This window comes from Carassius carassius, chromosome 4 (assembly GCF_963082965.1).
Source record: "Carassius carassius chromosome 4, fCarCar2.1, whole genome shotgun sequence".
Taxonomy (NCBI): domain Eukaryota; kingdom Metazoa; phylum Chordata; class Actinopteri; order Cypriniformes; family Cyprinidae; genus Carassius; species Carassius carassius.
In genome coordinates this window covers 6,520,477-6,544,064 of record NC_081758.1, presented here as the reverse complement: position 1 = coordinate 6,544,064, position 23,588 = coordinate 6,520,477, and the positions used below count along the sequence as shown (strand labels likewise).

The 23,588-nt window shown below is 38.1% G+C and overlaps 1 protein-coding gene across 1 annotated transcript; it reads right to left on the bottom strand.

Annotated features, from left to right (window-relative positions):
* Nucleotides 1-4,134: 4,134 nt before the first annotated feature.
* Nucleotides 4,135-8,514, bottom strand: LOC132131987 (uncharacterized). Its single transcript, XM_059544196.1, has 12 exons — nt 8,264-8,514; nt 7,611-7,709; nt 7,437-7,520; nt 7,253-7,315; nt 7,034-7,108; nt 6,615-6,951; nt 6,218-6,503; nt 5,509-5,742; nt 5,269-5,354; nt 4,989-5,093; nt 4,454-4,647; nt 4,135-4,303 (listed from the first exon to the last, which is right to left on the bottom strand). The coding sequence occupies exons 1-12, from the start codon at nt 8,500-8,502 to the stop codon at nt 4,135-4,137; spliced, it is 1,971 nt and encodes a 656-aa protein (XP_059400179.1). The 5' UTR covers nt 8,503-8,514.
* Between the last annotated feature and the right edge of the window lie 15,074 nt (nt 8,515-23,588).

The following is a 23,588-nucleotide window of genomic DNA, read 5'->3' as shown; positions in this document are numbered from 1 at the left end:
TTGGCACTCTAGGGACTTCACCAAGATTGTATTGCACTATAAACAAAAGAATCAGATTGATAAATGTTTCCACTGGTCTCCAGCCCCCACGAATCTCAGAGCATGCCAGAGATTAAAAATGCAATTTAGAGGATTGTAACAGCGTTGTGAGATTACACTCAAATCCATCGGTCATATTGTAATCCCACATAGGCTATATGAGAAGGTAATGAAGGTAGCAGAGGCCAAAACAATCCACAAACATTGGAAGAAAGACACGCAAAACATCGCTGACCAGAAGCCTGTTTCAGAAAGGAGGTTAAGTTTGGTCAGCAACAAGTTTTCCTCGGTAAACCCGGGGTTACTTTCTGTCTCCTTTTATACAGGTTCCTATAGATAAAGAGGCTGCATTAATTCATAGGGAGTTACATTTATGTTAGGAAAGGATTCATTGTATTTTTGCCATATCCACATGCATATTTATTTGAGCGGTACCATTTATGAATGGTAGTTATCTAAGTAACATAAGAGATGCAGAGAACATTAGGAAGTCCACTTTATCCAGAGCGGTAAAGAACACAAATTATTAACAATTTATTTGATCATCTTTATTTCCTACGAATACAAAAGCAACAGTTATTCTTTTTTAATATTCTTCAAATACTTGGTATTGTGGCCATTTCTTCTTCATCTGTTCATAATTTTGCTGTTCCTTATTATCAAGCCTCTGAGTTTGTGCTGTTGGCAGAGTTGAAGTCAAATGTTAATTTCATTACACTAATCTTTTGCTAAAATCATGTAACCTACACCCCTGAACCTTTTGTGTTTAAAGCTTGACCTGATTGAAATATTTATTTATGTCTTTTTTTTTTTTTTTTTTTTTTTTGCCTGTGGGATACCATGAAAATTAATATTACTGTCAATAACTTACTATTCTGCTAGTTTTCACCTCTGATATCATAAAGGTGATTAAGAATTATAGTGACATATTGACTTAGAAGTACTGTATGCAGATGTCTTTTTGTCGGGTGCCATTGCCATGGTGAATAGTAATTTCGGCGCTTCATTGATCATAGCCTTTCACAGTCATGGTGTTTAACTCAGAGTCAATCTACTCAGAGTTGTATGAACTAACTGAATTCAGTTGTACCGAAATCGAAAACTCTGAGTTTCCCATCTCAAGGTATGTGAGCTCTGAATTTGTTTTAACTCAGAGTTGGTTGAACCTTCTTATTGACATGGGCCCCAGAGACAGATACACTAAAACAAACCTTGACTTACTGTATCAACAACAAAATAAAATAAATAAATACACAACAAATAACAGATTTAAAAAAAGTATAGAGTACAGCTGTTTCAGCCAACACAGGCTCATTCGAAACACATGCCTCTAAATGCAAAACTGATATAAAAATGCATTTGTTGATGCAACAGTGTCATTTGAACTTCGTAATATGCAGCTTAAAGGCAGGGTAGGTAAAAACTGTATAAAAAACTTTTTTTCCAAATTTGTTTAATCTTTATTTATATATCAATACATAATTAAAATGTAAGTACTCTGAAAAAGAAAGTACAAAAATTGAGTGTCTGTAGACCTCTAACGACTGTTTTAAAGACAGCTCATTATTTCCATTCACTCCACCCCCTCCCTTCTGGGCTCCTTCCAAAGCCACGCCCCCAAAACACATGAACGCGTGACTCCGACCACTGAGCTGGAAGACGCATTATTTACCTGAGACGGGCGAAGAAGAAGGAGCACAGTGCATGTAGTGACATCATGTCAGAATCACATGTAATAAAAATAACTTTATAATTATGATATCATGCCAATTATATTAGTACTCACTATCAAGCTAGCATATTGATATTGGTAAAGTTTAAAATATATTTTTTGATTTGCTAACGAGCTAGTTATCTATAAGGCAAAGCTAAAAACAGGTTGCATGATACACGTTTTTCCATTACCATCATTTACACTGTGATGAAGATGAATTTCGTGTAAGATTCATTACATATACGTTGTTCTGCATGTAAGAGTTTCCATGATGAAAGCATTGTTGACTCTGATGAGGACTACACTCCAGAGACAAGTACCGCATCGTCAGCTCGAGGACAGGTCCGGGGTCGAGGGCGAAGCAGAGGAGGTCGTGCAAGAGGCCGTGCAACTAGGGTCCGAGGAAGTAGAGGCCGAGGACGGGGTGGTCGAAGTGCAGGGCAAGGAGCACTTCTTGGACAAGAGGACCTGCGTCGAGTTTTGGATCTTCAAGCTCAAACAGGGGCATGTGAACAGGTATATATGATCTGGAGTGTAATGTGCACACAAGTCATCTCAGAGAACACGAAGCTATATAAAAATAAAATAAAAAATTGAATCATGTTGACAAATGTTCTGTGTAATCACACCAATATTTACATTTTTTTTTATATAATTTGTAATTATATATTCCATTGCAGGCCAGAATTCGAGGACTGAGCCTGGAACAAGCACATCAAGTCCTGGAGCTCTGCCTGACGCGTGACCCAAGTCTTATGTTTGATGTTCTGGAAAGGATGTCAGAAAATGCTCCTCCACCAGGCCCTCTTGTGTCAGGGCAACCCCCTTGGTGTGTCTGCCAGCGGTGCAGAGGAATGGCCACATTTGTAGAACAAAAGTGCTGTGGACAACATCCCGATTATTGTATTTCCATACTGCCACACATGGAAGCCTACATTTTGGAAGAGGGTGTTCTGCGCCTTGCCAGACGTATCTGGAATGACATTCGTGCATTGACAGAGTAATAGACAGTTTCGTCATGCAGCATACAGGCAATTTGTAGTGTGGCAGTATGGAGCATTGGGACTGGGTCACAGAGTCGTGATACCAAGTTGCTGCGTCTGGAAGATACGCGATCGTTATCCTGATCCACTGCAACAGTACAGAGGTTTTATTCCTAGTTGAGTCTAAGAGTCTAGAGTGCTTTAGAGAACTGTCCATCTATTGTGTGGATGAATACATATACATAGTTTCTGTGTTTTACATTCTACAATATTAAAATTATTTTTTTTGTGTGGTACACTATTTTCTTCGTTTATTTTTAAATAAAAAAATTTACTGAAAATGATAAATTAATTCTTTACACTTGCAATAGAAACCATATTTGATTACAAAACTAAATGTATGTAGTATTTCTGCAATAAGGACAACCAAATGTAGAATGTCACTTTTTTATTTCTGTATTACTAAAGCTAGAAACTATAATCACAAATATAAAAAACATTAGCACAATCAACAATAACACATATAAATCATTGGGTTTCCAGAGGTATCTTGACTGGTAGATGGGTCAGACTTGGGACGTAGCATTACATCAGCTATGGTCCTGTGGAGATTATTCATTGTTTCGGCAGCGATTGACCTATACAAAGAATATAATAATTATCTCTCTGACATGATTACCACATTTCAAAAACAAACACATTACTGTTAAATATTATAACGTTATATATATAATCTATTATGGGAGAAGAGTTTTATTTGATTGTGTGTTTATCTTGGCCATAAATGATCGTTATTCTACACCTTTTTTTTTTTTTACTTAGTTTGCCAAAATCATATTTACTACTACATTTGTCTTGGATGATAAAGTCACTGACGTGATATTTGGATTGTATCATGACTTTTATATAACCACTTTAGATTATAATAACAGTTCATGAGTTTGATATGTTACAGTTAAAATTGTGTAATATGTATTGTTGAAATTTAAATTCACATTAATTTTTTTTTTCAATAAATCCATATAGCTCATAAAATAGCTGGTACTACTAGAGGTACCAGTATTTAAAGAACTCACCTAACCCTCTGCTGACTTGAATTTGCAATAGCTCCTGTGTTGATGGAGCAGGTGCACCAGACAGTACGCCATGTTGACGGGGATCATCAGGTCTCCTGGTTCTGCTTCTAGGCATCCCCTTATTAGCTGATATCCATCGAAGGAGGATGGCACGCTGTAGGTCAGAGATGTAGCTGTAGTCCTTCTCCACCTTCAATGAGTATAACCTCCACTTCCTGGACTTTTTGTTGTACACCTTGCCATACCTGACAATATAGAGAAGTGTATCAGCTTAGTGAAAAGTTTACAATGTAACATTTATTTTATAAAAAGAATTCAAAACTTACTGATTTGTACCATCAGCTTTTCTCCTGGCTGGTCTATGGAGATGATGGTTGTAATCGAGGCCAGCCAGCATGGTACGAACAGCATAAACTGGTGGGGAAAAGCTGAAGCGCTTGCTGGCATACATCAGTATGTGGTTGTGAAACGACTCCAAATCTGCAGTTGACCTGAGTGCACATTAGATAAAAATACATACAATATATATTTTTTTATGATAAACTTGTTCATGTAATATCGACGTCAATTACAGTAAAATGTCTTTCACACAGTTGATTTGACCATTTACAATATAGAGCTATATAAAGTTGCATATGTACCTGAAATTCAGATACTTGGGGACGACCTTCAGCCAGCGTTCATCGAGAATAATTTCAGCCAGCCTCTCATGTGCCACTGAACCACTCTCAATCAATTCTTTATCTCTGTCGTTCAGCAAGGGGCCATGTTTACACTCACCAAGAGCCCACGTGTGTTCTCCTGTGACATGGTGCAGGACTCCCACCCACATGTCCTGTGGTAAAACATTTACAAACTGATTTCAAATTCTAATTGCATAAACAAGTCAAAATAAGATTTTACACACACAGCATAAAAACTTGTAATTTTTAGATTTAAAAAGTGATGGACTAAAGCATTATAAATGTAATTGAATGCCAAAGTAATAACAAATACACATAATATGTCACAACATTTGTACAATAAATACCCACTATATCAGTTATTTCATTTTTAAACCTATAAACCAAAACGGGTGATTATATAAGTTAGTTTAGTTTATGAAAAGAGATGTTCAATTTCTTCTCTTTCTAAATATTGAAAATGAAAAAATATATCAAAGAAGAAAATACTCACAATAAACTCTTCATAGGTATCTGCCGTCTTACAGCAGTCCCAGAAGTGATTGCAGATGTCTTTATTCCACATCTGGAGAATGGCACACCCCTTTTGCTGCCCTGCCTGGATGCATAAACAATTATTCTTTTGTGTTAGGTAAACTATGATTATGTCAACTGGATTAAAGATACAATAATATATGTAAAACATAAATAAAAAGGTATGGAAGGGTGCTGTTATGTAAGTTTTTATTGTGATCAGATGAACTTGATTACTGATGCGGATTTATTATACTTACTGCATGAATTTTTTTGCTCAAGTTTTTGGACCCATGCCAGACGTCCAGAGTGTGGTAGACTCCGCTGTCTCTGTATTTCCCTTTGTCTGGAGGACAAAAGCTAGGAATTTAATGCATACTCACCCAAAATAACCCAAAACAATATCATGTCATAATCAGAGTGATGTATTTTGTCTGTAATGAGTGCAGAAATTTGGGGTGCTTTACAAAAACCATAAAGACTATAGTAAAGATACTTACTGAAGAGAGCTGATATTTGAGAATGAGCATCGGTACAAATTTCAGTCAAGTTTATTTCTTTGTGGAGTGCCTCGAAGGTCTGTTGAAAGGCCTCTTTCTCCATTACAACAGAGTTCCTCATGGTCTCCCTCTTGTCGATGTTGACCATACTGATTATATGTTTAGTTTCATTTTCCATTGTTGAATATGTGCAATACTGTGCACAGAATCCAGGACTGTCCATCCGAGCATCACCTTTTATAAGGGAAAGCAAAAGAGCTAAATACTGTTCAACAATGACATACTCATTTTATACATACAGTATATAACTGCATAAACTCACTGGGCAACCGTAGATGAGATTAGCTCTGTACAAGGCCGGTATATTCTACTAATGGAAGATTTTGTAAAACAAACAACACAAACATTTATACATCAAAGTGTCTGTTTCCATTTTACCAAGTGATGTTTAGTTACTGGTATTTCACCTATAGTGGGTTTGTCACCTTGACAGTGGTGCTGATTGTCGTTGACCCACACTGTCATCCTTTGAGTCAATAGGGTCACATGAGGCAAGGTGTAAAAAGAGGGTTATACATACAAATCTGAGGATCACATTCTATGCGGTTTAGCCGTCGTTCACACCTTGCCTCTTGTAAATGCATCTTTTAATATTCTGTACTCTGTTTTAATAGATATCCTGTTTATTTGTGTGTGTATGTGAATTTACCTAAGGCCACAATAGGCCCTTTGGACTGTATTTGGGCAATGATGTCAGCTCTCTTCTCCTTCCAGAATTCCTTTATGGTGTCCACACAGTATGAGTTTTGTATTCGGAAAAAAGATGACTTCTCCACCATCCCCATATTCATAAATTTAAAGAGAAGAGAAATCTTGGCATAGTTGTTGCCAGACAGCAGTATGTTACACGCCAACATAAAGTCCCCAGCAAGCATTCCATATTTAAAATTGGGCTGTGAAGACCATTTCCAAACAGTGTGACCATTACAACATATCTGAAAAAGAAAGACAACTAAAAATATAAATTTAACCTATATTACACATCGAAAACATTTTAAATTGTTCCAAACATGTTATCAATACAGTCACACAAAGTTCAGACTCACCCATTCCACAATTGCAGCTGTACCCCTGGAATGGATGTTGACCTCAAATGGTTTATGTGCCCCACACTCTGCATTTGTGTTTGTGTCCTTAGCAGTACACATGTTCACAGGTAGAACAAGATATTCGGCAAGCAGCTTCAGACAACTGTGGTATGTTATAGATGCTGGCTGGCCAATTATGTCATCCTCAACCATGATTTTAGCAGTCTCTGGGATTGGATGTATGTCTGCAATAGTAGGGTCTTGGGAGTTGTTTTCAGCATCGTGCACAGTGTCCTCCATACTAATTGTTTGAAGGGAATCCAGACAAATCGGAGTCTTCAGAGCACCGCCAGTCCTGTTGTAACACAAATATTTAAAAAATATCTAGCAAACATATGAATAACTTCAATATAATAGTCATACAGTATTGAACCTACCGCACACAAATATGTGGCATATAGTTCTCATCATCACTGTCATCATAGTCTGTATCTATTTCCTTTGTTTGTCTTCTTCAAATAATGACACAGACTTTGTCTCCATATCAGGACACCAGGTGTCATCTTCCCACTCGATACTATGTAATAAAATTGGAAAATTATATTCAATCTAACAATATAATTTAAAACATCTATTCAGTCAACACAACAACTTACATTGAGTTTTTAATGTTGTTAAATTCATCTTCACTGATGACATCCAGATCCAATGATGACATACTAAAGAGAGATAAAAAAGAAGATTTTATGTCACCATCACTGGTTGAAGTAATGATGGAGACAATAACTATAAAGTGAAGTTTGATAAAAAAATGTATACAAATGTCTCACTAATCAATACCTTGCATCTAATTCCAGAATGTTTTTATCCTGTACGCTGCTACTATCCAACTCTTCAACTCCAGGGACTGAGAAGTCATCATCTCTGGAAAAATGACAATAAAAACAGATAAACATGTTGATTGTTATAAAAACTGTCACTCGTTCACTGAACGACACAACATACAAGTCTCACCGGTCAGAAAGCGACTCCGAGACAGTAGTGGATACAGGTGGTGGTGGCATTGTAAATCCACTTTTCGATGGTGTGGACGTTGATATGTCTTTCTCATAACTAATAAAAAAAAATAAACAAATCAACACAACAATTACATCACATTTATAAAATGTTGATTACAGATAAACAGAGTAACATACACTCAAATATCAACTCACAACTGCATTGCAGACACAAAATAATAACACACACATACAACAAAGTGTGTACGACACACACAGATACAAGATAAAGACATCAGTAAACATAGGTAGAGAATATAAAAACAAAACAAAGGCGAAAAAACGTGCAGGTAAACTTACAGGTGAACATGGTAAAAAGAGTTAGACAGAGGGTAAATATAGTTCTAAGAAAAGTTCCTAGATGCGGAGTAACGTTAGGCCTACTATCTGTTAAACATGTATTTATTTATCTAAAGCAAAATTATGCACAATTCAACACTACAGCTATCATCTTGAGCTAGGCCTATAGATTATTTATCGTCTCTACTACGGCTCGCTAAGTAATGTTATGTTAGCTATATTACGCAGCTACGTGTGCTAATGACACATGCTTCATGAAAAAATAAACAAAAAAATATGTATGATCAAAATACAAAAAGAAAGATTTACCTGTCCAGCAGAAATAAAGCCATCAAGGAGTCACTTTTCAGCCCCTTGAGTTCCCTCAGTTCTCGCCATCGCTGGAAAGCCACGCCGATATTAATTCGCGTTTTATTTCTTTGTTTATCCAAAGACTTTTTGTTCATTGCCTTTTCTTGGACTGTTACTGTCTTCCTTTTTTTGTCTGGTTTGCCTTCACTAACTGCATAGGCCGGTACTATAAATTTTGCTTGCTGTTTCTCTGCCATTGTTTTGGTATTCCTAGGTTCCGTGCCTCTTGAATTCCTCAAATCAAACTTGGGCGCGCAAGAGGTCAGGTCATGTGTAGCAAAAGGGTGGTTGCCATGGTGGCGAGAGAGTGACAGTCGCCTAAGCCAATCCTATGTTTCGTCCCGAAATGGAAATAATGAGCTGTGTTTAATACAGATTAAATGGTCTAGAGTCACTCAATTTTTATACTCTTTTTATCAGAGTACTTACATTTTAATTATGCATTGATATATATAGAAAGTTTAAACAAATTTGGAAGAAAGTTCTTTATACATTTTCTACCTACCCTGCCTTTAATCTGTTTTGTTGAAGCTTAGTTTCACGGGATTTGTACCGGAGCCCTTCACCACTCAAGTGCAACTCCATGCGTGAGCTACCAAACAAACATAATGAATATGAAAACCCATATGAATGCACATATGAAGCTGTATATGTGACGCTAACATTCAAAGGTATCACTTTTGGAATCTCGCAGCATGTTAAAACTGTTTTTCATATATAACATAATATTCCTCAACTAATTATGCAAAGATTAGGCTTTATTAATCGAAACTGTGGACCTGTACCTAAATCATATTTTGTATGAAAAGGAATAAAAGTTGTTGGAGTTTTATTTTACAAAATATAATAAATATTAATTTAACTAAATATAACACATTCATTTAAAAAAAATAATAATGTTGAATTAGAAAGTCTGAAATAGTATCTTCTTGGAAAATATAATTTTATTTTATTTACAAAAAGTAGACTTACATACTGATGTAAGACTAGTGTTTTGATGGTGTAAATGATTTTGATTAGCATTTTCCTTTCACGGTCAGACTTTAACTGACCCGCAGAAAGCAAGTTGATCAGCAAGTATACACACACACAAGCGTGCAGCTCCTCTGCTTAATCTAATCAAGTGCGATGGCTAGCTCGATTAATAAAGCCAGCTATTGACTTCTAATTGGCGCCGCTTGGCTCTGCTAATTTCCTGGGACGAAATTACACTAATGCAGTTGGCTTGATGGAGTACTTATAAGCAACTCCCATGAGAGATGCCATCTGAGCCAAAGAGAGAGAGAGAGAGAGAGAGAGAGAGAGAGAGAGAGGATGTTCAACCCCGATAAAGATCACAGCCTTGTTGTTTCATCACAGACCATTTTCTAATCAGTTCCCTGTTGGCCTGGAGGAAATGTCATCCCGCAGTATTGCTTACAGCGCAGGGTCCCGGACATGGCCGTGCGGTAACACTAGCCACCTGTCTGCACGCTAATGAATTCTCCCCAAACCGTTCACCTCTGCGGTCTAGGCTGCTCAGCTGCTGCATCCGGGACTAATCTTGTTAGTCAAACACGCACGAACCACAGCTCCAGTGGCCCGAGAAACACTTGTGTCTGAAGTCTGACGTCTGAGGGATATGGGGCCATATGCTGTACGATTGGGTTTTCATTCGATCGAGCCATGATGAGCAGTTCTCGCTGCAGTACTACACTGATAATTTCTCTGGAGGCCCTCGAGATTAAGAACACCCAGCAAAGAGGGATATTGTGAATAATTTCTTATTTTAATCCTCACACGCAGCCAGAGTCTGTTTACTGTTCCTCAGACACACGTCTAATCTCCTGGTGACACTGATCCATGTGGAAGCAAACACCTGTTCTCTCACATGATTAAAGAGCTTCTCGATATGAACCGTGATAAACCCAATGTCACGCTGTCGCCATTTTGATGAAACCTTTGTGGATATTGTCATATTACCTGCTGTCAAACGTTCACACCCCACACAAACATTCAAATGATTGTGATATTTCCCAGATTAGCAGCTCCTCACATCACACTGTCAATAATTTAACAACTCAGCAGCAGAATAAATGTGTGATGTGTTTTTACATCATAAATTATATATACTCTCCACTGTTAACTTGGGTTATTCTCAAGAATTGCGCCATTTGTTGCCAAAGTCTCTTGTGATGCCACTTCCTCAAATATGATTAGACAAAGATCACAACAAGCTTTTAAAAAGTGGAATTTCACAGTTTAAGAGGGATGAACAGAAACTCCAGGATATACACCCCTTACAAAAATTAACCATGGTTTTACTACAAATTAAACCAAAAACCAAGGTTAATTTTTGTAAGGAACAAATCCTGCATTTTCCCAGTGTCTTTTACAGCAAATACCACAGTTTACCAACAATGTCAGCAATGTCATTCAGGCTCTTAGTTCACTTCACAACATGTAGAAGAACCTCATTGAGTTCAAGCATGCTTACACAGTGTCCTTACTACACGCGACAGGTCAAGATTTTTATCGAGTACCTCATCCAGTAACAGAAAATTTGTTATTTATAATACATTTATAAATTTATTGTAAATTTTTGTCATTTATTTATAACATGTGATGCGGCTGCTGCACAATCATCCCTGGTTGTGGAGTAAATGAGCAATCTTACCTGAATGGTTTTCTATTAGACTTGTGGAGGCCCAAAGTGTTTTTTTCCTCTCTTCTAGTAAAAGCTGTTAAATTATTAAAAAGTGACTTGTGTAGGTTTTTTCCCCTTTGTATTTTATGTGGTGACCAGTGGGAGGTGTTCTGGGCATATCTTTTTCTTTCTTGGTTTTATTTACTGAACACTGAACAAAATTATAAATGCAACACTATTGTTTTTGCCCCCATTTTCACGAGCTGAACTCAAAGATCTAAGGCTTTTCTATGTACACAAAAGGCCTATTTCTCTCAAATATTGTTAACAGATCTGTCTAAATCTGTGTTAGTGAGCACTTCTCCTTTGCCGAGATAATCCATCCACCTCACAGTTGTGGAATATCAAGATACTGATTAGACAGCATGATTACTGCACAGGTGTGCCTTAGGCTGGCCACAATAAAAGGCCATTCTAAAATGTGCAGTTTTAATGTATTGTGGGGTCCGGGGGGTCCGAAAATCAGCCAGTATCTGGTGTGACCACCATTTGCCTTACGCAGTGTAACACATCTCCTTCGAATAGAGTTGATCAGGTTGTTGATTGTGGCCTGTGGAATGTTGGTCCACTTCTTTAATTGCTGTGCGGAGTTGCTGGTTATTGGCAGGAACTGGATCACGCTGTCGTATACGCCGATCCAGAGCATCCCAAACATGCTCAATGGGTGACATGTCGGATGAGTATGCTGGCCATGCAAGAACTGGGATGTTTTCAGCTTCCAGGAATTGTGTACAGATCCATGCAACATGGGGCCGTGCATTATCATGCTGCAACTTGAGGTGATGGTTGTGGATGAATGGCACAACAATGGGCCACAGGATCTCTTCACGGTATCTCTGTGCATTCAAAATGCCATCAGTAAAATGCGCCTGTGTTCGTTGTCCATAACATATGCCTGCCCATACTATCACCCCACCGCCACCATGGGGCACTCGATCCACAACATTGTCATCAGTTAACTGCTCACCCAAACGACACCATACACTCTGTCTGCCATCTGACCTGTACAGTGAAAACCAGTATTCATCCGTGAAGAGCACTCATCTCCAAAGTGCCAGATGCCATCGAATTTGAGTATTTGCCCACTCAAGTCAGTTACGATGAACTGCAGTCAGGTTGAGACTCAGATGAGGATGACGAGCATGCAGATGAGCTTCCCAGAGATGGTTTCTGACAGTTTGTGCTGAAATTCTTTGGGATTGTTGCAGCAGCTGTCCGGGTGGCTGGTCTAAGATGATCTTGGAGGTGAAGATGCTGGATGTGGAGGTCCTGGACTTGTGTGATTACACGTGTTCTGCGGTTGTGAAGCCGGTTGGTTGTACTGACAAATTCAGTAGCAACAGCTCTCAATTATCTGTGTGCAGTTGTATGAGTTTGAAAGGCTTCCCTTCTGCCACATTGCTCCCCTTTCTGGTTGAGTTTGGCAGTGCTCCCCTTACTGTGTGAGGGTTACATTCGAGCCTGCTGCTCCCAAAGCAATCATGTGAGTTTTCTTCTTGATCTGAGTGCCTAGGACTCCCAGAGCTCCACATGCAGTAAAGCCTGTGTTACGATTGGGACACAGGAGAGGAGAGATCCAAGAGCAGTGTGTGTTTATTGGGTAATCCAAATCATAATCCAGTAAGCAATGGTCAAAATCCTGGTAAGCAGTCAGAACATGAACCAAAACAAGAAACAAGAAACTAGAATCACAAGGGAATGTGAGGAAACTGGGTGACGGAAATTAAGGAGTCCATGACACAGACAGAAAACAGACCGGTTTAAATAGACAGGATAATGACTATGAAAGTGAAGACACCTGAGTGCAATTAACAGGTGTGCAATTACCGTGATGAAGGGACAAGGCTTTGTGGGAAATGTAGTGCCTTCGGTGAGGTGCCTATGGGGAAGTGAGACCACTAGTGGACACCCAGGGAAACACAGACCAGACACCGTGACATTACCCCCTCCTCTACGGAGCAGCTACCAGATGCTCCACCCGAGAACAAACCAAGGAACACAGAGACCAGGAGAGAGGTGGACCGGCAGAGGACCGGGGGGTGGAGGGCCAGGCAACAGAGGGAAACAGACACAGGAAGTGCAAAAAAACAAAAACAAGGAGACCAGGAGGGAGGTGGACCGGCGGAGGACCAGGGGGAGGGACAGAGGGCCAGGTAATAGAGGGAAACAGAGACAGGAAGTGCAAAAAACAAAAACAAGCTGACCAGGAGGGAGATGGACCAGCAGAGGATCAGGGGAAGGGACGGAGGGCCAGGCAACAGAGGGAAACAGAGACAGGAAGTGCAAAAAACAAAAACAAGGAGACCAGGAGGGAGGTGGACCGGCTGAGAACAAGGGGGAGGGACAGAGGGCCAGGTCCACAGAAGGAAACATAGAGAAACCAAAAAAAAAAGGAAACAAAACACAAGAAGTTCCGAATCAGTTACAAATTATCATTACTTACCTATAAGGCCCTAAATGGTCTAGCTCCTGCATACCTAACTAGCCTTCTACCACGTTACAACCCATCACGCACCCTAAGGTCACAAAACGCTGGACTTTTGGTAGTTCCTAGTATAGCAAAGTCCACTAAAGGAGGTAGAGCTTTCTCACATTTGGCTCCCAAACTCTGGAATAGCCTTCCTGATAATGTTCGGGGTTCAGACACACTCTCTCTGTTTAAATCTAGATTAAAAACACATCTCTTTCGCCAAGCATATGAAAAATGTATATTTTAAATTGTGAGTGTAGTTGCATCTGATCAAATGTGCATTTTTATTCTTTAGCTTGTGTTAAACTAATTTTACTTTGTTGGAACATCAGCTATGCTAATGATGTCTCTATTTTGTTTCTATGTTTTGCCAGGATTTACACAAGCTCCAGTCTGGATCCAGAACACCTGAGAAGAGATGATGCTGACCCTCAGAGGACCCCAGATGATCCTAACCTTGAATCAACAACAGAACTAAATAATTATTGCTACATGTGTGACTGCATCATATGATAACTATTAATTAATAATATTGATAGTTCATCGTCTAGCTGACTACGTCTTGTATTATTATTATTATTTTTTTTTCTTCTAAAATCCTGTCAAACGTGCACAAACTACTAGCTACTACTAAATATTGTAGAAACATAATTTTCTGTAAAGTTGCTTTGTAACGATTTGTATTGTAAAAAGCGCTATACAAATAAACTTGAATTGAATTGAATTGAACAAGACCAGGAGAGAACAGAAAGTCAGGGCCCAGGGCCGAGCCGACAGGGCAAGTATCCCAGGTGGATCAGGTGGAACTGGAGCCGTGCGGTCGAGACAGAAGCCCACTGTGGCGCTGGGCTGGTGGCCATATTGTGCAGTGGCACTGGGCTGGCGTCCACCTTGCGCAGTGGTGCTGGGCTGACGGCCATCTTGAGCCGTGGTGCTGGGCTGGCGGCCATCTTGCTTCCGTGGCGCTGGGCTGGCGGCCACCTTGTGCTGTGGCGCTGGGCTGGCGGCCATATTGTGCAGTGGTGCTGGGCTGGCGGTCCTCCTGTCTGTAGACCCTGGGCTAGAGTCGGCCATCCCACCGGGAGAGACAGGTGTGGCTGGAGTATCGCACTGAGACCGATGTTGTAGGTACAGTATGACAGTGTCTGTCGTTGCTATGCAACCAAGCAGCTTTACTGAGGGAGCTTTACAGGGGGTATGGCTTATTTAAATGAAATGTAAATGAGCCACATTGTCACTCGCAGCAGTGAGAACAGGTGAGAACTGCAAAATCTTTAGAGGCTATTTTCTGCTTTTTGAGCTTTTTTGAGTGCCTACCTTCAAATGGCCACAACTTCTCCAAATATTGTCAGATTTCCATGTGTTACACATCGTTGGAAAGCTTGGAGACTACACTTTCAGAATCTGTGAATAACTCAAAATGCCCCAGAACCGACTTGTGTCCCTACTTTCCGTGATTGGTCACATATATGTATACTTAGTGGTGGTGTGTAGTGCTGGTCCATTGCACTCATCAGTGTTCTGAGACTACAGGTCTACTATCTACAAACAGGTAGATTGGCTTGTCTTTGTTGCCTCCCTGGGAGAATGAGAGATTGATGTATGAAGTCCCCCTTTGACAGTCCAGGGTCTGGTAATATTGTAAGCCCGGCCATATCCCCTTAAAATAATTACATTGTTGTCTTATTCTAAACCTTTGAGCTCTGGCCTGGGGCCATGCTTTCTTTGCCTAGCCCGTAACAGTTAAGTTATTTTGGGCATGCAGCTTAGACCTTTGGATGTACCTTTTGCACGAAGGACAGTATAGTGAGAATGAGTATATTCTCTCAACAGTCAATGTGCCTTGTAAAATTATCTTTCAAAACTTTCATCACATGACATTAAGTATTATGACACTGAACGACATTATTCACAGTCATAATAATAATAATAATAAAACGGATGATTGATTTACCCTCCATAATAGTGTTAAAATATTTATCTTAAAAATAATAGAATACAAACAGATTAAGTGTAAGTTACTTCTGTTTGAACTGTGTGGTCAGAAATACTTTTGTGATGTCACTTACTCAAGTAAGTGAAACAACAAAGATCAAAACACAATTTTAAAAGAGAAATGTCACCGCTCAACAACAAGAAACTACAGGTCAAACACAAATCTTGCATTTTCTCATTGTCTCACAAAAGTGTGAAATTATTTTAAAGAACCCATTCAAATATAATGATGACAATTATAAACATGTATAAACATTAATTAAATTAGTGTTTTAGAAGTTATTTTGCATATAATAAAGTTAAATCTAGTGTCACCATTAGTAAGACATGGAGACACAGATAAAACAGGGTTTGTGAGATCTTCTTCACACACATCTCCAGATCTAAAGCTTTAATGGTAAACAAACACCACAGGCGTTTCGATTTTTGCTGTACATCTATAATCTAGCACTGAGACGTGCGTGTGACCTGGATAACAAGAGTAAGTTGGATTCATCCTGTGTTAAGATCCCATATTAAAGGAAAGATTTAGTGTTTTTGATATGACGGATTAGAAGCGAGTCTGTCTTAGTGGATTAGAGTGTGATAAGACTACTGACCATCATCCCACCAACTGATTCAGATTTCAGAAATAAAAACAACTTACAAATCCCAACTGCAAATGAAAACAGCACCAAAACTACACTGTAGCTTTACGTTGAAATTTGTTACTGTTTACTCCTTCTTGTTCACATTTTTTACTGTCGCTTTGTTCTGTCACTTTTACACTAATAAAAGAGTTCATCTAAATGATTAATGCATAAGTTAACTCGACTCCCCAAAACAAGGGAAGAAAGGGTTGAAAAAGTATGATTGGTTGTACTTTGCATTTAAACACATACTTTATTTCATTCAGTTTTTTTTTTCATTTCATTGTCAGATGTAATTGTTTCCTTATTATTTGAAATTATATTATTAAATTAAATTTTATATATATATATATATATATATATATATATATATATATGTGTGTGTGTGTGTGTGTGTGTGTGTGAATTATGTTTTTCTACATAAATTTTAATGTTTAGTTCAGTGGGCCACTTGCTGTTTCTTTGTCATTGTTTGTGAAATTTACTAGCAATTTCTGAATAAAAACTTTTTTTGTGTTTTTTTTTTAACTGGTGAATTTTGTTCATATTACTTTTAGATTATTATACACATAGTTTTTCCGATTAGAGTGAGAAATGTTCAGCAAATGTGCACAGAATGCACAGTTGAAGAATGACAACAGCATAGAATGAATAGTGCATGACTGGGTTTGACTGTGATGAGCAGCAGTGAAGAAGGAGAGGTTGATCCAGCAGCAGGTGTCACTGTCCACCCCGCAGCACCAAGAAGTCCAGAATCACTTATGATCTGAAGTAGTTTTGTTTTATAAGGTTATCTACAGTACAATATTTTCACCAATATTCATTTATTGATACCAGAGACAGAGTTTTATTTGGCTTTTGTGAAGTGTGATGCATTGCATTATTATATGTCTGTAACCTGATGAACGGTGTTTATTCGCATATTCATGTGAACGCCGGTCCAGTTCTCAAAATCCAGATCTTTCATTCTCGACAGGCAAACCTGATCCGAGCCGGATGACTCTCCGATTCCTGCTGTCCGAGTACTGATTGTTAACGATGTCACCCGATCAGGATGTGTGTGTGTGTGTGTGTGTGTGCTCTTGTTTTTGTGACATATCAGGACACAACTCTGTATAATGACATTGGTATGACACAGGTATTACAAGGAGAGGGTGACTTATGAGGAAATAACCCATGTCCCCATTTTTCAAAACGCTTATAAATCATACAGAATGAGTACAAATGCACAGTTTCTAGAGTATAAAAACCATTACGCCTATGGGATGTCCCAACTTTTCACAAAAACAAACGTGTGTGTGTATGTGTCTGCATGCATGTTTGTACATCTCGGTGGAGACTTAAACTTGAATACACACAGACTCATGGGGACTCGTGGGGACCTAAATCGAGGTCCCCTGGGGAAACAAGCTTATAAATCATACAGAATGAGATGTTTTTTTTTTCTTTTGGAATATAATTATGCAGAAAGTTTTCTGTATGGGGTAGGTTTAGGGGTAGGGTAAGGCTAAGGTGATAGAACATACAGTGTGGACAGAATAAAAACTATTACGCCTATGAAGAATTCACACAAGGATAGTAAAACAGACGTTTGTGTGTGTGTGTGTGTGTGTGTGTGTGTGTGTATTTGTTTGTGTTGAAAGCAGTGCTCAGTGTTTTTCTCTGTGTTGATATCTTTCTCTTCATATTCTCCGGCTCATGAAAAGTGATTTTTTTTCTAGCGTTTGCACTTATTAGGCCGCCACAGTTCAGCCGTTCAGTCCAAGCAGCTGCTGGACCAGATAAGCTCTTAAAATATACAGTGATATTATTTAGCACAATACAGTTTTACCTAAATGTCATTAACCATTTCAAGCCACATTTTCGACCAATAAATCATAAAATGTTTTGAACTACTTCCTGTGTGATTGATTTGGGGGTATTCATTTATCCTTATCCATTTTTTTTTCAATTTGTTTCATTTTTTATTTATACAGCATATACTTTATTTTTTTATTTTTGTTATTTATTTATTTTTTTATTTTGCTACATTCCTTACTATTTCATATGTTGCACTTTAATAGTATCTGTGGTGTTACACTGGTAACTTACATATTTTACATGTAAAACTTATAAATTTTACATATTAGTCTTATAAATATTTCCATAATGTCTTGTTATCTTGAAACTATTATGATCTCAGAGTAGTTAGTACCAGGGCTTATAATCATAAACACCAGTATTTGATTATAAAAATCCAAATGTCCTTAAGATTATATTTTACTGAACCTAGAAAATACAAATATAAAATTAAAATGCGTAGCAATACATTTTAGAATTGAACATTTAAAAAAATTCTGTTTCTTGTTTGTCACTCAAGTTGAAAAATGAGTTTGTACCCCATTCTTGAAGGTGTTCTGCTATAAGTTCCTTTCAGATGCAGCATGAAATACAATCGCATGAGATATATGCAATCGCATAATCAGTATGATAAGATGCAGCACTGTGGAGTGAGCACTGTGCTATTAATCGCTCCAGTAATGTATTTGTGCTCTTTATTGTATCCGGTCACTCATACCAGTGCAAAAGGTTAATGATGCACTTTACAAACATCTCATCCTGATATTCATGTGCTCTGATAAAGCTAATGTCTCATGACTGTTAATGGCTGAGCACTCTGGGTGATAACTGATGCTATCGCTCGCTCGCTTTCTCACCCGAAACCAGCCAGCACTCAGAAAACCTCCTGCTTTTGAACATCTCGGTCTCTAAACGTCACGTCTGGTGGACGGCTCAGAGGTCAGCTGACAACAATGTAGAATCGGCTCCATTAGTGTTGTGGGGCAGACGTTTAGAGCTGGGGTCCCTTGTCCCCCAACAGCTCTAATTACGTTGTCAGTGGTTCACAATTGTGCTGCCGTGATCCTTGATCTGGAGGCGTGACGATCAGCTCTTAGTGTGTGTCCAGGGTTTAACCTCTGCATGGACAGTAGCTCTCAAACACACTCACATTTATCTAACAGTGAAAAGGGACAGTTCACCCATAAATGAAAATGTATTTACTCATCTTCTGGCCATTCAGTATGTAGGTGACTGTTTTTCTTCAGTAGAAAAGTAAATAAGATTTGTAGCTGAAACCGTGGTCCTCAGTGATTCATAAAATGCAACTTAAACCTGAATACACACAGACTCATATGGGGACATGGGGAAACAAGCTTATAAATCATACAGAATGAGATGTTATATATATATATATATATATATATATATATATATATATATATAATTATGCAGAAAGTTTTCTGAATGGGGTAGGTTTAGGGGTAGGGTAAGGCTAAGGGGATAGAACATACAGTGTGGACAGAATAAAAACCATTACGCCTATGAAACATACACACAAGGATAGTAAACCAGATGTGTGTGTGTGTGTGTGTATTTGTTTGTGTTGACAGCAGCGCTCAGTGTTCGTCTCTGTGTCGATATCTTTCTCTGCAACTACCGGCTCTTTGAGAGTCAAAAAAACATGTACAGGCAACACAAAATTAATAGCTGTGGCTCCTAATGATATATTGAGGTCTTATAAAGTGTAACGATTAGTCTGTTTAAGAAACTGATGTCGCAAATTAGCAAGGCAAATGTATATAAAAATGACAATCAATTTTTTATTAATTTAAATTATTTATATCAGCTACAAGCAGTAACCCAATATTCACAACCCAAATATTCGAGTGAGTGCAGCGTATTTTACTGAGGAAAGTTTCATGAATGTGGTAAGATGTGTAAAATTTTCATCACACGGTTGGGATATTTGGCCAATCAAAACACAATAGATAGCTGGCCAATCAGAGCACACCACACTGTTCAGAATGATGAGCTGATGAAATGATGAAAAATGGTGAAAAAATGCAATGATGAAAAATGGCAGGGCATAGAGGAGCAACAATAATGCAACAGTATGTGGAACTTAGCTTTTTTTCTTTTTTTTTTTTTTACCTTAAACTGCGTAAACATTGCATTACACCAGATACACAAAATAATTCTCTTTTTAGCAATGTTGGGGAAGCTACTCTGAAACTGTAAATTAAAGTAGTTAAGCTACATTTAATCTACCCTTCTAAAAAATAATAAACTTTGAACACACTGAACGTACTTTCATTTTATTATTATCATTTATTATTACTTCATTTTTTTTTACATGTAACAATATAACTAAATAATTGTTAATAAAGCTATAAGTAAAATATAATGAAGTTTTAAGTAAGATTTAAGGTTTAAAACAACATATTATAATACAATGGTGATTTCAAAGGTGAATTCAGGTAGACCGGGACACTTTTTCCAATTCATTTCAGTTACAAAAAGTGTCCCAATCGTTGATTTTGTAAAATATCTGATATACACACAGTCATAAAATATAGTTACATTATCTCAAACTGACTGTCAAAGTGCAAAATTGCTACAAACGTAACATCAGCGCAAGAAAAAAGTCAACTTAAACTAGATATGGTGTTGTAAAATAAGCATGTTAAACTCACAGCACATGCGGTATTTACTGACTGTGAATGGAGCCGCTTTAGGATGTCAATCATCAGCTGCGCATGTGAACACTGAGCTTTGTGTTGAATTCCGCTGCAACATTCTTTGCCAAATGATACCACTAAATCACAGTTTTAATTTCTGTTCGAATAGCGTTCCTTACAAAACTGTGGGGGGACAGATTATATTATGACGGTTCATCATTGTAAAATAGACATTTGATATAGAGTTCAAAATTAATCAGTTTTAAATTAATTAAGTCAGTTAACCACCTGAGTGAAACCATCAGCATCTACAAAGTATAAGTCTACATCTTAAACTGAACCTCAGTTTCATTTAGTTGATACAGTACTTGCATTGCCTTGGTCTTTGAACGAGCATCCGGATGCAGTGTTGGGAGAAAGTCTTGATGGTTTGAAAGTGCGATGGTGTTGGAATTGCAATTGCATTTTTCCGGGCTTGAAGAGTGACAAACTCCATAGATGTAACTCTGACTCTGTGGTGAATGGGAGAGTAAAACTAAAGTCATAAAGCTTATCTGCTTACTATATATATATACATGTGTGTGTGTGTGTGTGAACTGGGTCTTTTTAGAGGACTGATCCATCTGAAACAGCAGTTACTCAAGCAAAACTCACTTTGAGACACCTTACAGTCTCTCCAACTTGAAATGAGACAAGATAGCGGTGTATGAGACCCTATGATGAATGAACTCAACTCACTGAACTGAGGAAACAGTTCGACTTGGACTGAAGACCGATGAGCCACTGGTATGTGCATGTGTGAACCAAGCACTTGAATAAAGGAAAGAAATGAAAGTTTCTATGTTTTTTTCATTGTTTATGTAAAAAGGTGAGCGGATGAAGACTAGTTTATATGTTTTAGACGTAAAATATATCCATGTTTCACATCATTCTTGAGTGCTATGTGAATTGTGTATATTTTATGTCATTGTTATTGCATAAACCGGTGATTTGTTGATTTGTAGCAGTTCATTGAAACAAACTGTTCGAAAGAACCAGTTTGCGAAAAAGAATTGGACTTCCCCATTTGCCTGAGGCTCTGGATCACAGCTAATAATGTTCAGTTTCTTGCACAGTCCGATCAATTTGCTTCATAAGACCACAATATATCTTCAGAAGCCACAGGAATTGATCTTGTGACGATAAGCCTTTTTTTTTTTTTTTCATTAGCTGCTGTCTTGCATTTTATGAATCATATGCCCATATTAGCTTTTTTCAAATACTAATGCAAAACCAGTATGAAAGTATGATATTTGCATTTATGATCTAGTCAGATAACCTTTGTACCAAAGCAGCTCACAAGTACAATGCACATGTTGTGTTTGTGGTCAAAAATATATATTTACACTGGCTGTATATAACCCACTTTTGAAGTGTCAGTGACTTTAAACAGTTCCTTTCATTTATTTGCAGGGTTATTAGATTGAAAAAACATCTGAAATATGATCTGCTATGAACAGTATATTCATCAGGAGGGCAAAATGTCAGTTTCTGGATTTTCTTTTGTAAATTAAAAGCTTTTCAGAGAGGAAATAAAAGCCAGAGCGACTGGCAGCATAATCAAAGATGTGCTTGAGAATTACAGAAAATGAAACACAGCTGTTTATGTTTTAAAATAAATTAGATTAAGCTAAGTCACATTCACATCCCTCGTGCTGGCCAGCTATTCGATCCTGACGGAAATGAAACGCGTCGCACAGAACCGTAACTATGGCTGAACTGCCAGGAAGAAGAATCTAATCAGGATTCTTGAATTGACAGCTTGTGGAATGCGTCTCGGCCGATGAAGAAGCTCCTCTTGTGGGTTTCCACCTGGAGCTCCATCTCAGCACGATGGCCGAGAGCACATCTATTGAACCGCGGCTCTATTGTTGGCGAACCGAGTATATTTGATGTGCTGATTAATTATGGTGGTGTGGCACAGCTGCAGGTTTGTGACCATATTCTGCTCTCCACTCTTCACTTAAGGATGTATTCATGTAGGCGGGCTTCATCTCGCAATGCAATCTGCACGTTCAGCAGATTCATTTTAGGTGAATGTCCTCTTGTTGAAAACTCATTACAGTGTTTAGGTCATGCGTGATTTACAAGAAAATTTGGCATAAACTGTGTCTGTCTCTATCTCCTTTCTGCCCGTTTCCTGCCATTCTCTCCTCTGGGATGTGGTTCTGGTCTCTATAAATAGTGCTGATATGAAAGCAGCAATGGTCAGTGACTCCAGCAGAGTCAGATCCACCAGTGGGGCTCACCTTTTTGAAAAATACCGGGATAAAAATATCTCTCTTTTCACCTAGCGTGTAAATAAGATAAAGGCTGCAGCTCAGGGCATGTTAAAATTATGAAACAGTGACGTAAACATACATACATACAGTAGCACCATAAAGTATTTGGCGAGTCTAAACGTCACTGCATTAGATCAAGTGTCGGAAATGCTGCAGGAAGATTCACTTTTCTTCATGATGTTCGAGATCTCAGCGTTTGAGACAGCTGGTGCAAAAAAATTATTTTGTGCAGGACTACTTTGAAAATATTACTCTGTGAAGTTGACAATGAATTTCACAAATAATAAAGACATGACAAGTTACTTTGAAAAAATACATTTTTGTTGTTACCATACATTGATGATGCAATGAAGATGTCAAATCTGATGTGCTATGTTGAAATATACATGAACACATTGGAGATTTAAGAACTCCAGGAGAGAAGGAGAAAAAAATCCATCAGTTTTAATATTAAATATCAACTGGCATGGTGGTTATTTGATGCTGTTTCACTAGGTTTGGAGCTTGATGGCCGCTGGTTTCATGATATGGAAAGGACCAGCATAAACATTGAGATCAATCTTTGTTTTTTTTTTGTTTTTTTGTGAGAGAAACTCATGAGTTTGAGTTTGAAACAACATGAGGTAGAGTAAATGTTGACAGAATTTTTTTTTTTCTGAGTGAATCAATTGTTTCTTTACGTC